Raw genomic sequence first — 15,458 nt, forward strand, 5'->3', positions numbered from 1 at the left:
TTTTGAAGGTGGTTTTACACTTGAGATATTAGAGACACTGTCTTCAGGTTTTATTTCATCCAAACTTTCAACAGCTTTATCATTACGAACAGTATTGCTTTGTTCAGTATACGGCTCGCCCGCCTCCTGCAACCAAACCTTTACTTTGTCCATAAAAACAGAGAATGCTGTCACCTTCGACTGAAAATGTGCATTTTGCCTTTTCACTTCATCTTCTGGCAGTGGCAAACTTAAAAAGGATTCTTGCAAAGCGTTTGCATCTTGATAGCATTTAATAAACTTCCCAAATTCAGAAGACACTTCCTTAACGTTCTCATATGAGGTCATTAAAGCGGAAATTTTCCCCATGTACTTAGATGCTTGCTTACACATTGAACTGCGCTTTTCTTGGCATGTCTTTATATACAAATCCAAACCTTTTGGCGTAAATTTAACGCTTCTTTTCTCTGCTTGCATCTCAGTGTCATCCTCTCGTTTACTCTTAATATCCGACATTTTTATTGTCCTCTTGGATTATTTCAAACTTTATAAAGATGCACATGTTGCACACTTGGATAAATGACACTTCCAGGCGTGCATGAGTTCAGAATCGTTCTCTTTACTTGCTCATTTGCAACTGCAAATACAAAACACAAGCACTTCAGTTCAGCGTAGCTGCGCTCTGCAGGCTATCTGTGCAGTAGAACACACAGGACCCCAAGGCTGCCCGATTCAGTGCCTGCGTGAGCCCAAAGCTGCCCGTTTCAGTGCCTGCGTGAGCACCACCCGTGGGAATCATCATTGATCAGAGTATCCTAGCTATATTGCCAGTTATCACAGTATGTGTCAGAAATAGTAATACAGAACTGAACGCATAACATAACAATGATAAGAATGCATGAGATTATGGAGGGGGGGCAATATCTATTACAATACTTCCATCTGTGCCCACCCATTACATGAGTCCCACACACAACACACTGAGAATCCATAGCCTAAAGTACAAACATGACATCCATTTACCTGCCTTTTGCAGCGGACAAACATTTCCACAGAGGGCGTTGGCATGTTTCAATTAGCGATCCAATTTTGCACCAATTTAGTACGTCAAAACTCAGTTCATCAGTCTTTGTAGTGAAATTATGTCTTTAAACTCCAATAGCTTCACCGTTTTCCTTTACGGCTTAAACAATATTATCACTCACCAGCTTTGATGAACGAGTGACATGTTGATCCAGGCCTCAACATCAAATCCGTCTGGATTACTCACCAGACGATCCAATAACTTTTATTCGAGTTCGACGGTGATCCTTGAAATCCTTATATCCATTAATGAAGGATTATTCCTTTGTCCACGGGAAGGTTTTTTACTTTATGTAGTGGCAATTCCTTTACTTTTGAAAGATCAAACGTCCCACAAGCCACTGCTGCATTGAGGTAATATTTCGTACGCAGGCAAAAGAAGTCCATTGTCCAAACATTTTAGTTGAGAGTTTTGGTTTTGGTTTATTTATCCATCTTGGCAAGCAATAACAAGATCCTTCCTGCTGCTTCTCCTGCTCTGGTAAAAAACCATAGGCCCACCCCAATGCATGCTGGTCCTATACCAGTCTCTTTATTTATAGAAAAAATGGCCCTACAGCTCTTACTAACTAATTTAACAAAATAACAACAAACAAACAAATCATTTAAAACAAAATATTAACCGACAAATAAACCCCAAAATATAAGTAAACTAACAACAAACTTTAACTAATTTCAAAAATAAGAACAAAAATAAAAATAAAGAACAAATAGCTCCAACAAGCACATTAGACCTCGCATCAGGCTACTGGCAGGTTGAGCTGACGCCTAGAGCATGCAGGGCCGCCGCTTTCTGCACTAGGACAGGCCTCTTTGAGTGGAACGTCATGCCATTTGGACTATGCAATGCCCCGGCGACGTTCCAGCGGCTGATGGACCGCGTCCTGGCTGGCATGCAGTGGGAGACCTGCCTGGTCTACTTGGACGACATCATCGTGCTGGCTAAGGACATGTCAGGGATGCTGCAACGGCTTGGCCAGGTATTCTATAGACTTCAACAAGCTAACTTGAAACTGAAACCTGCCAAATGCTGCCTCTTTCGCCGTGAAGTTGCTTATCTTGGCCATGTGGTATCTGAGCATGGTGTGGCTACCGACCCCAGCAAAGTTCAAAAAGTTCAGATGTGGCCCACACCTACGTCCATCCAGGAGGTCAGACACTTCATCGGCCTGGCCTCATATTATCACCGGTTCGTGAAAGATTTTGCCTCTATAGCCGAACCCCTGCACAACCTGACCAAGAAGAACGCACATTTTCAGTGGCATGCTGAGCACCAAGCAGCTTTCGACAAGCTGAAGTGTCGACTCACCTCTGCCCCTGTTCTTGGCTATCCACTTGACCATGGAGAAATGACACTAGACACTGATGCCAGCGACACTGGCATTAGCGCGGTGCTGTCACAGATGCAACAGGGCGTGGAACGTGTGCTGGCATATGGCAGTCGTAAGCTATCAAGAACTGAACAAAACTACTGCACCACACGACGTGAACTACTAGCCGTCGTAGATTTCACGTCCCATTTTTGCCAGTACCTCCTCGGACGGCCTTTCAAAGTGCGCACAGACCACAGAAGCCTGCGCTGGCTAACAAAAATGAAAGAACCAGAAGGACAGTTAGCTCGATGGCTCGAGAAGCTTGCCGAGTACAACTTTGAGATCATCCACCGTCCAGGTTGAGTGCACACCAATGCTGATAGCCTCTCCAGAAGACCCTGTCGCCAGTCCTGTCCATGCAGAGTGCAGGACCCCCCCAAGCATCTCGGGGGGACCAGTCATCAGGCAGTCCAATGCGAGTTGGACTCTGACACCAGCTCCCTGTTGCTGAGTCCGGTGAGGGTGGGGGTAGGTCATAACACCACTACACCAGAAACAAAGACTTTAGACCAAACTGCTCTTACTATGTCAGACATTTTATGTCAAAACACTCCTACCAACACAGACATCTCAGAACAGATAATTCACACTAGAACAGACATATCACACCAGAACATTTCCACTAATACACACACTGTAAAGCTAACTGAGAAAGTATATGTGGCTAAAACCCTTGATACTGCTTCTCTGTTTCACGGCTGGACCATGGGGGAGCTGAGCCAAGCCCAGGACGCTGATGCAAACATTGCACCCATACGCGCCTGGATGGAGGCCAGCAGTGAGCGCCCCCCGTGGACTATTGTTTCACCATGCAGCCCAGCCACTAAGACATACTGGGCTCAATGGAAACGGCTCTACTTCAGAGATGGAGTTCTGGTCCGTCGCTTCTACTGCCTTGACGAGACCCAGTTCTATCCCCAAATCGTACTGCCACGCAAGCTACAACCAGAAGTGATGGGCCAGATGCACGAAGGGCCAGTGGGTGGACATTTTGGTGTTGAGAAGACTGTGGCCAGACTACGAACCCGATTCTATTGGTATCACATGAGGGAAGACGTCGCTCTTTGGTGCCGTACTTGTACCAGCTGTGCATCCAGGGCCCGACCCCAGAAGACACCGCAAGCTCCAATGGGAACTGTCCAGGTAGGAGCCCCAATGGAGCGTGTTGCGCTGGACATTATAGGACCACTGAATGAGACGGCGCACAGAAACCGATATGTGCTTGTGATACAAGACTACTTTACAAAGTGGACTGAAGCCTTTCCTATCCCAGATGAATGGGCTGCAACCGTTGCCGAGGTCATTACATCTGAGTGGGTGTGCCGCTACGGGATACCTCAAGCACTGCACAGTGACCAGCAGAGGTGGGACCAAGTCATTGTTTTGCAAGTCTCAAGTAAGTCTCAAGTCTTTATCCTCAAGTCTCAAGTCAAGTCTCAAGTAATGTCAGGCAAGTCAGAGTCGAGTCTCAAGTCACTGGTGTAAAAGTCCGAGTCAAGTCACAAGTCTGAAATTTTGAATTTCAAGTCCTTTCGAGTCATTAAAAAAAAACGGAAAAAAGCATGTTGCAGTTATATGCTAAATGTAAATATTAGACCATGTAATTTTTAAATCTGTGTTTTTCTCAACACATGACAAAATAGTGAACTTAGAAAATATACACAAATTGTGAAATTGCACCTCTATAAAATGCAGCTCAATTAAACTTTGCTCCAAGAATAATTTTCACCGACAGTTCTGAGATAAGCTGCATGTTATTCTTGGATGCGGTTGTAGGACCGGCTTTAAAATCGCATGACAAAAATATCATACACATTAAAAAAAACTGCATCACCAACGTAGCCTGGAAAACATTTGCTAGTTAGATGAAGTCAGCTATCTCATCGTAGCATATTTATATGCATATTTATAATTATACAGTTCTTGTGAGTGCATACACTCATGAAGTTTAGTAACTTCCGGTCACTGCAACAAGCCCAGGTACAGTTTACCGACGGATGGGTACAGGACCTTGAAATGCACCGTGTAGAACGAAAGACCATCGTACGTATCATAAGTTTACCAGTCTCACAAATCGTCGTCATAAATACACATTCGTTAACCGTTTATTAATAGGACCTTTGAGCTCAACGATAATTAATTAGTAGTGGAAATAATTTCTGGTAGCATCACAGAAATGTAGCAGTGACAATAATATTGTATGCTGTAATCGTACTGGGCAATTAGTGATACAAAAAACCTGTTTTACCCTGTGAATAAAAGTATATGGTTTTGTCAATGTACCATGGTAATAACAGAAGCGAAACGCAATATTGTGTCAGGACAATTCACTATTTATGCACAATAAACACAATAAATAAAGGAGCATAGCGCGACAATTTCTGTTCAGCGCCAGACTTGCTTGTAACCTATCACCAATTATGTTATGAAAATGACGTATTAACTACAACAGCAGACTGACCTTTGTGGAAATGCTTGGAGCAGACTAACCTGTGAGCTGGAGTGTTCTGGGACGTTATATTTGATCTTTGAATGGCTGCAATCCAGGCCATCCGTCGCCTGTTTGTCACTTCGGAAACATGGCTCGAACAATTTCTCTTCAACGACGTAATCCGATAACAACCGATCTCTTTACCCGTCGGCTCCCCGTGGCTGTCATGCGACCGGCTATTGCAGTTAATAATACAACGGCTTCTTGCCATTTTTGTGTTTCTTTTTATCGCTGTGTGACTGATTTCAATTGAAAGCCTGCGTGCGCTAGTACCTCTTGCCACGAGTTCCCAGAATCCTTTGCGGTTCTACCCGTGAATGACGTCACATTTTCAATCTCTATATAATATGCATGTTAAATTTTATATTTGGGGTGAAATATCAAGTCTTTTCAAGTAAACCGGTTCAAGTCCAATTCAAGTCCCAAGTCATTGGTGTAAAAGTCCAAGTCAAGTCACAAGTCTTAGAACATTTTTTCAAGTCAAGTCTAAAGTCATAAAATTAATGACTCGAGTCTGACTCGAGTCCAAGTCATGTGACTCGAGTCCACACCTCTGGTGACCAGGGATGCAATTTTGAATCTGATGTGTTCCAGGGGGTGTGCAGTTTGTTTGGCATAGACAAGACTTATACAACGCCATTCCGACCCCAGTCAGATGGCCAGGTTGAACGTTTCAATGCCACTCTCCAGAAGATCCTGGCCTCCACAGCAGAGCGTTGCCATTGGGACTGGGACCTGATGATCCCATACGCTGTCATGGCCTACAGGGCGACCAAACACAGTGCTACAGGTTTCACCCCAAACTTCATGATGTTTGACCGAGAACTGAGTGAGCCAGTGGACCTTGTCCCAGGTCTACTTCCTGATCCAGACAACCAACCCCCAGCTCCAGAGTATGTGCAGCAAATGCATGAGTGGCTGGAGCTGGCCCACCTCATCGCCAGGGAAGCCCTGGGTGAGTCAGTCAAGCGCGCAAAAAGGCAATATGACAAGAACTGTTGCCACACACAGTATAAGACTGGAGATCCTGTGTGGTATCTCATCAAAGGAACACGTCACGTCAAGAACAAGGTCAAAAAGTTCCTTCCATCGTATGAAGGACCATTCTTTGTCCTGGGGCAATTGGATGACCTAGTTTATCGGATCCAGAAGAACCCAAGGTCTAAAGTGAAAGTTGTCCACCATGACTAGCTAAAGCATTATCGCTGCCGCGAGCCCCTAGACAATACCTGGGTCTTTGATCAAGCTCATCAGTGGTCCTCTACAGAGGTCCCACCGCCAGCTTTAGAGGATGACCCAGCAGACCGTGATCTGGGTCTGCACAGTCTGTTCTCTACTGCAACTGGCAATGGCCCCAGCTCCTCTGAGCCATCTGTCTCAGTTGCAGCTGATTCCGCTCCAGTTGTGGTTATCCCATCATCCCCTTCCCATTCAAGCTACAAACACAGTGCTACAGGTTTCACCCCAAACTTCATGAGAATGGTGGGGGTGTGGTGGGTGAGCCAGACCACCTGGGCCAGCAGTTTCAGCGACCAACTCGTCGGCGCAGAGCTCCAGACCGGTATGGAGTGTGGATCACTTAGCTTGGTTTACCTACCATGGACAGTTCCAAGTAGGACTGAAGATTCAGTTCAAGTTTAAATCGTTTCAGCCTCCTACACTGTTAGCTACAATGGTTTAAGAGAGCTATATTTTTCATTGTTCCAGTGTTTACATTTGGAAAAAAAGTGAGTAAAGTATCTGAAGGACCTACGGGGTTATCTACATGCACTTATCCATTTGTATTTGTGCCTTCCTAGATGCTAGGATAAGTTAGTTATTCCCGGTCGCCATGTAATAGTTACAATTGTGTAATTTCTTTTCTACTTAACAGCACTTGAAATGCTTTATTTTGCACATGTATGTACACCTTACTTGAGCCATCGTCTTTGTCACTGAAGTGCATTAGTTGATACTATACCTCACCTTATATGCAGTAATGGCTAACACTTTTATCTCCTGTGGGCTCCAAGTGGTAAAGGGGAATGTGTACCAGTTTTATGCATTACAATGCTGGAGTGGAATTATTGTTTAATTGCCATCCAGAGTGGGGGTAGTGTTGTGGGAATTGCCGTCTTGTGTGTGACTGGGTGCAGTAAGGAGTGTATGTGATGTGTGTGTGAGCATGCGCGTGAATAAAACGCGGGGAGCGGAAGAGAAGACAAAGAGAGAGAGAGTGTGTCATGGGTAGAGAGGGCGACCGGGAGCAGCGTTCTAACGGGCTACAGGCTATGCAGTGTGTTTTTCGAAGTGTGCAGTACTGTTATTAAAGCCTCATCTCTTCAGTACTCTCCGGTGCCTCGGCTGATTTCTGTCTGCCTCACTACTCCACAAAAGTGAAAGGAGTTAACCCTGAAGGAGGACAAACTTCGGGCCTGGAGGAAACATCTCCCCTCGCGTCTCCCGACCACGGTCAGGGGACTGGCGGCAAGGAATGGTTAACAATACACACACTCTCAAAAGTGAGAGTTTCAATCTTACTGCCGAAACCGATTGACGCAGGACGCAGACACTCCTCACTCCGTGCCACACACACCTCTCTTGTCAGCTCTCACTGCCAAACAGAGCAGACACACCGTTAATCAAACGGTCAGGCACACCTATTCTCCCCACCTGTGCGCCGCCCCTGCGAGACCACTGCATCGCTCCTCCACTGCAGCATGCCAGAGACCGCACTTCCACCACAGTGTGTACGCTGGAGACAGACAGCTGTTATTCAGTGGACTAAAAGCCAAACACACAGCTTTGGAGTGTCTCTGCTGAGGCGAATGACAGAACTGCAAAGTTCACCACAAACTAGGAAATACTGCAGTACTCCAACATACACTTCATTGCCAAAGTATTTGCTTGTCTGCCTTCACACACATATGAACTGACTTCCCATTACACCAACCAAACTCACTAATCCATGTCTTTATGGACCTTTACTTGCCATGTGCCGTAGCTCTCTTGTCCAACTAGAGCCTAGCTTGACTCCACAGCCGGTAGGTTGACAAAAATTAGCACACTGATTCATACTACAGCTAAAAGCTTGGAGTTCCTCGGTGAAACTCAGGAAACAACATCCTCACACAGGATCAGCAGGATCTATTTTATCTAGACTTTGGACAAAGCTCTCCTTGTTCGACCTGCAAAGGCTCTGATGTGCTTTTCATTCACAAACCAGTTTTTGCTCCCCACCGTCATCTACTGATGCTCATAGGAAATCACTTGATCATTTGGCATCTCTCTAGGGCAGTGCTTCTCAATTATTTTCTGTTACGCCCCTCTTAGGAAGAAGAAGACATTTTGCGCCCCTCACTCTCCTTTACAGTTTTTCTCAAATGTTAAAACACATGTCACAAACGTTACCACCAGGTCCCCCAATGTCCAAACACAACACCCTTCTCTAAAGCTACATAAACACAACCACACCTTCCCACTGCAAAACTCAAACTCCCACACCAAGAGAGCAGCTCGAAGCTGTCAAAACTGTAAACACTATACACAGCATTACACACTACAGCAAAACAATTGAAAACACAATGCTCAATTTGTGAGAAGGTTCTTTGTTTCATAACTGCCAATGCATATTTTAGAAACTATACAGTAACGGATCGTCGTAGATCTCTGCAGAGGATTAGGCATTTAGATTTGTGAGTTTCATATGAGTAGTATAAATCTATAGAAAATCCTGCATGTACGTACACTACTGTAACACAACTCAATGCAAAAACAGAATCTATTGCACACAACAGTAATCTTGAAAACATGAACAGGGTGTGAAGTTTTTTTATTTACGTTATTCACACCACACACACACCACAATCACTGTGCGGCATCATGTTGCTGAGCTGTTGCTCGCATCTCGTCCGTAATAATGGTGCGAGGTTGTCTTGCTCTCCCTCTCCCATGTTGGCCTTCTCCTCTTCCTCGTTGGTCACTCCTCTTCCTCCTCTCATTTGAACTCCTCTTCCTCATTGGCCTGCTCCTCTTCTTCCAGGGCCAGCTCTTCTCCCTCCTCTGCATCAAATTCCTCTTCCCCTGACTCTGCCTTCATCCATTGTGTTTGTTTGGAATCTTCAGCATACTGTGCTCTCTGAACTTGCTTTTACATGTGGGTACAGCATTAGCAACAAGTGTCTTCAATTTTGAGTCATTGTGTGTAGTGAATGACGCCAGGTGTGTTCCCTGTGTTCAAAGATTGGTGACTGTGGCAAGCATTTTGCATCACATGGGCTTTCATTTGAGCATATGAGCAGAGTTGTTTTGCAACATGTGTTTTAGCAAGGAAAATGTGTTTAGATTTATGAGTACAGAGGGTTGTGTTTTGTGAATTGTGTCTTCATGTGACATGTGTTTATGGTACTGGAATATGGTGGCTACATTTAGTAAATGTGTTTAGACTACTGGTCATTTGGGTTACAGGATTGGCTTTTGTGTTTTAACATTTGGGAAAAACTGTAAACTCACATAGACCAGTATTATAGTTATTATAATTATGTTCAAATATATACAGACGCATCAAAGAATTCAGTCAGTCAAACTGGTGTAGCAGTTGTGGTCCCGGAGTTTATGGTTGAAATAGGGAAAAGGATCAATGATGGACTGTCAGTATACACTGGAGAAATGCTCGCAATACTATTAGCTGTTCAGTGGGTAAAAGACATGAGGCCATTAAAAGCAGTCATTTGTTCAGACTCAAGCTCGTCATTGGTCAGTTTACAGTGTAGTCACTCAGAAGGTACAGCAGATGTTATAGCAGAGGTTCAGCAAACACTTTTCAGAATACACATGATGGGACGTACAATTGTGTTTTTATGGAGCACTATGGAGTAAGGGTGAATGAAATGGCAGATAGAGTTGCAAAGGAAGCCACAAAACATGGGCCCACATAACAAAATTGGTACGGCCCAAACATGGGCCAGCACAAGGCCAGTTGCAGACACACTGGTGGTCCTGTGCTTTCCCAGAACAGTTTTAGCTGTAAATAGTGTAAATAGTGTAAATACTGCCACTGTAAATAAATAAATAATAAATAGTGCCATTATTGCCAGACCTGGCCCACATCTGGTTGACATACACTCTGCCATGACACCGGTCAGTCAGAAGTGCCAGCATGATGCCGGATCCGGGCCAGACCTGTTTTCTATGGGCCTGGGCCGCATACACCAAACCACAATTGGGCCAGATGTGGCATGCCATCACATAAACAGGCCTGGCCCCTATCTGGATGACATACCACTTACCGTACCAGAAGTCAGCCAGCAGTGCCGGCTTGACACCAGATCCAGGCCAGACCTGTCTGCTATGTTGGGGGTAGTTGACCTGGCTATTAATTCTGGTCAGGCAGAGGTAAAGAGTATCATAAGGAAAGAAATTAGGAAAAGATGGCAAAAACAGTGGGAGGAAGAAAGGAGGGGACAGTGGTTGTATAAAATTCAAAGGAGTGTAGGAGAAATGAGAACCACAGAAAGGATTAGGAGAGTGGAGGTGGTCATATCGAGAATGAGATTTGGACATATTGGTTTGAACACTACACTATTCATGATAGGGAAACATAATACAGTGAAATGTGACTACTGTGGAGAAGAGGAAACTATAGAACATGTTATATTGCACTGCCAGAAGTATCAGGTGGAGAGAAGACAATTGATCCAAAACCTCAATAATTTAAAAATGAAACTGAGTCTCATCAATTTATTGCAAAAGGAATATGGAAGTAAAAGTTATCAGGACTTGTTTCAGTTTTTAAAAGAGGGAAAATTGTTTGGAAGGATTTGAAGGTTTTTCGTTTTGTTGTTTTTGAGCGACGTTCCAGTTCAGACGCCATACCAGTTGGTGGCGGTAATACACCATTCAGTTGTTTGCCAACCACCAATACAAATTTTAAAAGGAAGAAGAATATTCCCGTGTTTTTATTCAGCTGGAAGACTTTGAACTGCTTAGTAAAAAAAAAAAAAAAAAAAGAACTGCTTAGTACATGTGAAGCCAAAAAAGTTCTCTTTACAGACGTCGAGCTGCTGTCTTTAAAATTAGGCGGACTGTTTTGGTGAGTTAAGGCGATTTATTGACATTGTCATCCCGGAAATGGCGCAGCGAGAAAACCAGGTGAACCGAGACAAACTCTGCTGCTCGATCTGTTTGGATCTCCTGAAGGATCCGGTGACTATTCCCTGTGGACACAGCTACTGTATGAACTGTGTTAAAAGCTACTGGGATGAAGAGGATCGGAAGGAAACCCACAGCTGTCCTCAGTGCAGACAGACCTTCACACCGAGGCCTGCTCTGGTGAGAAACACCGTGATAGCAGATTTAGTGGAGGAAACAAAGAAAACTGGACTCCAAGCTGCTAAAGCTGATCTCTGTCACACTGAACATGAAGATGTGAGCTGTGATTTCTGCACTGAGACAAAGCTGAAAGCTGTCAAGTCCTGTCTGCAGTGTCTGGTCTCTTACTGTGAGCAGCACCTCCAGCCTCACTATGAAGTAGCAGCATTAAAGAAACACAAGCTGGTGGACCCCTCCCAGAAGCTCCAGGAGATCATGTGCTCTCGCCACAATGAGGTGATGAAGATCTTCTGCCGCACTGATCAGCAGTGTATCTGTTATCTGTGCTCCATGGATGAACATAAAGGCCACGACACAGTTTCCACTGCAGCAGAAATGAGCGAGAAGCAGAGAGAGCTCAAAGAGAGAGAGATGGACATCGAGAAGAAAATTAAAGAGAAAGAGAAAAGCTTGAAGGTCCTGCAGCAGGAGATCTCTGAGCTGAGGAGGAGAAAAGCTGAGCTGGAGCAGCTCTCTCACACAGAGGACCCCACCCAGTTTCTACACAACTACACCTTGCTGTCACGTCTCAGTGAAGCGCCAGACTCAGCCAGCATCAATATTCATCCTGGGAGTGAGACAGCAGTCACAGGGAAACTTCAGGGCATTCACAGTGAAGGATGGACTGTAGCGTCTCTGAGAGGAACTAGAGGGGATGTTTTACTGTTACAGACAGAGCCCACGAGCAGAGATGAATTCTTAAAATATAAATGTCAAATCACTTTTGACAGTAAAACTGCACACAACTACATCAGAATTGAGGGTGTAATGGCAGAATTTCACCCTCTTAATCAGAGCTTTCTGTTTCGTGCTCACCCAGACAGATTCACTGACTGGTTTCAAGTTTTGTGTAGAGAAAGTCTGAAAGGACGTTGTTATTGGGAGGTGCAGTGGAATGAAAGGGAGGAAATTTTTATAGCAGTAGCTCGCAAAGACATCAGCAGATCAGGAAGAGAGAGTGCTTTTGGAAATGATGACAAGTCATGGGTGTTACAGTGTTTCTGTGGTGGTTATGAATTCAGACATAACAACATCAGAACTCCAGTCTCGGGTCCTTGGTCATCCAGAATTGGAATTTACCTGGATTATGATGCAGGTATTCTGTCCTTCTACAGCATCTCTGAAACATCTCAAAACATGACTCTCCTCCACAAAGTCAAGACCAGATTCAGTCGACCACTCTGTCCTGGATTTGGTTTATACTCTGATTATACAACTGTTGAAATCCATTCAGATTAACAAGAAGACACTGAAGATCTAAACTTGTAAACCCTTTCCCAACTTTACTACACCAGTATACACAATCCTGTCACTTTGTTGGTCACACAACGCGAGAGCCACCAATTTGGCCTGGTAGGCCGTTTACCTCCTTAACCTGATGAAAAACAAAGACTGGTTACCATGCAATGTGAACAGGCATTTCCTCACCTGAATGTATGGTTTTTACACCAGAACCCTTTATGGTTAAATTTAAAGAAATGGAAATGCTAAGATGGTAGCTGCATAGTGATGTAAGTTAATACTGTGCTAATTTATTGAATCCTTTCACTAGCATGATTGCACTGTGATTTGGTTTGGCCCTGAATTATAATTTTTTGTTCTTATTTGAATATATAGAAAAAAATATTTATTATTCATCCATCCATTAATATGTCTGTAAATCAGCATTGTCATATTAAACCTGCATCCCATGTTTAAATGTGCACACCACATCAGCCAGTGCATCCAACTTCAGTGGCCTTTTTTTTTTTTTTTCACTCCGTAAGTTAAAATGTCTTTTCAGTGCCTAATCTGTAACTCACTACAAATGTAAAAGCTCTGCAGGCTTTTGTGGAAAACAGAGATAAGTAAAAGGACTGGAGACTCTCAAGGACATATGGCCACTATATGTCGGTCTTGTTTTGTTCTGTGTTATATTTTGTCTCACAGGAGCTAATTGGATGCTAATTAGCTGCACGATCTTGGTGTTCTTATGAGCTACCTCTTTGCTTCAGTCCTTACTCAGGCTCCCAGACTACTATTCAGCTACTGCTCATACACTGCCACTCATCCATACATACATAACACTGCTGACTTGCTTTTAAACATGTGCTCTTTTAATTTAATTATATCTTGGCAAATAAATGTTGTTTTTGTTGCAACCTCTTCTTGGGCTTTGACAAAGGCTGCAATAAAGACTTTTAACCATGTGAAAATAGTGGAAGGTGATCCCCTGAATGTTGTTTTTTATGTTTTTGTCACCTGTCTGTGTCTTACAAGAAGTGTGTACCTCAAAAAGATGCACCAGCTGAAGCCTCAGTGATTACCAGATGAAACAACAGTCTTAAATGTTATTGGAATAAATCAGGGAACACAAGATGGCTGTTTAATACATATTAGTTTCCTTTTATTTGCACCTGCATCTATCAGCTTGCCAGATGTTGACCCCAGAACATAGGGATATATTCACATCCTGGAGTTATTTCCATAGTGAATCTATACTTCTAGTTAGATCAGGATTAAACACAAAGATAACTGGAAAATCATTAGAAATGATGGAATAATATTTACTTTCTTTTGCCACTTCATTAGTTTGAACAGCAGGTGGCACTGTTGCATAAAATAATCCTAAATACTGCACACATGAACTTGTCTGTCAATCTATCCATCCATTTCCCTCTGCTTATCCAATTCAGTGCTGTGTGCACATATGTTCAGTGTATAGCAGTATTCAGACATTGTGTAAATAGCCTACCGCTGCTTTCTGCTACACCTGTGTGACAAAAAGGGCAAAACAGAGCAGCAAAAAACTGGATTGAACCCACTGAATACTTCCATCCATTCTCTTCCACTTATCCTTGTCTGGATTGTGGGGCTGGAGCCTATCCCAGCTGGAGGTACAGTATATCCTGGACAGGTCACCAGTCACAGGGCTAACAATGGGCAATTTAGAGTTACCAATTAACCTAACCCCACCCTGCGTTGGACTGTGGGAGAAAGGCATGGACACCTGGAGAGGACCCAAGCAAACACTGGGAGAACATGCAAAGTCCTCACAGAAAGACCCTGCACTGATTGTGGAACTGAACTCAGGACCTTCTTGCTGTGAGGCAACAGTGCTAACCACCATGCTGCCCCCCACTGAATCCTTCAACATGTTTATTTGGATATGCAGGTGTACAATGTATACACAAGAATGGTCATCTTTCACACATACAGTAGCTTTTGTTTTGCCAAGTAACGATTAAAGTATCATGATCCATGGTGTGTGTGAGATAACCACACCTTGTGTTTCAGATGTGAGTGAGCGTCATTCCTCTGCTTCCCACCCTTCATCTCTGCACACCTGGATTGATGACTTCACCTGTTTGTAATCCTGTGATTAGCTGCTCACTATTTAAGACGAGTGGTAGTGCAATAATGCCTTTGTTACACGTTTACCAGAAAATCAAACTGAAATTAATTTAAAGTGCTTTACTAGAGGTTAACCTTCCTTAGTTTAAAAGAGAACAATAGAGCTATTGGTCTGATTTGTGTTAATGAGCAAGTAAAGGAAGAAAGAGTCCAGGCAAAAGCTGTATGAAAAGTTTTGTAGGATATTATGCGGATAAATAAAATTATATAAAAATTATAATTTTTCAAATATTGCACCGATTTTCAAATCTAGTGAGCCCATTAGCAGAAAGTTTACAGTCTACAAATGCAAATAAATTGTCATTGCCCGTCTGAGTTTTAAGGTTACTTTAAGGCTATGGGAACATCTGTGAGCCTGTTGTTGGAAAACCATCCTGCAGCAGATAAAACTTTCCAGCAAAATATCTTTTCCCTAATTATATTGCACACAAGTGTACAATTATAAGATTTGCTTACTCCTATAAGATTCTCAAGGGCACAAATGTCCAAATGTGTGGTCCTGAGAGAGAAAGAGAGAGAGAAGCTGCAGGCACACTAGAGCAACATAGAGACACGGAGAGCACAGCATATATAAGTGAGGTGACAACGGGTTAAGTTGCATTTACTGTCCTGGAAATGGCGCAAACAAGAAAATCAGCTGGACAGAGACAAACTCTGCTGTTCGATCTGTTTGGATCGCCTCAAGGATCCAGTGACTATTCCCTGTGGACACAGCTACTGTATGAACTGTATTAAAAGGTACTGGGATAAAGATGATCAGAAGGAAACCCACAGCTGTCCTTAGTGCAGAC

At 43.6% G+C, this 15,458-nt stretch overlaps 1 protein-coding gene across 1 annotated transcript; it reads left to right on the plus strand.

Annotated features, from left to right (window-relative positions):
* The first annotated feature begins 10,849 nt into the window (after positions 1-10,849).
* On the plus strand, positions 10,850-13,477 carry LOC120747480 (tripartite motif-containing protein 16-like). Its single transcript, XM_040053389.1, has one exon. It carries the CDS (start codon positions 11,035-11,037, stop codon positions 12,511-12,513), a length of 1,479 nt encoding a protein of 492 aa, XP_039909323.1. The 5' UTR covers positions 10,850-11,034; the 3' UTR covers positions 12,514-13,477.
* Positions 13,478-15,458: the final 1,981 nt, after the last annotated feature.

This window comes from Simochromis diagramma, unplaced genomic scaffold, assembly GCF_900408965.1.
Source record: "Simochromis diagramma unplaced genomic scaffold, fSimDia1.1 OVJJ01000596.1, whole genome shotgun sequence".
Lineage (NCBI taxonomy): Eukaryota > Metazoa > Chordata > Actinopteri > Cichliformes > Cichlidae > Simochromis > Simochromis diagramma.

What these genes read in the sequence shown, in the direction of transcription:
- LOC120747480 (XM_040053389.1), top strand. Translation starts at nt 11,035, where the DNA reads ATGGCGCAGCGAGAAAACCAGGTGAACCGAGACAAACTCTGCTGCTCG.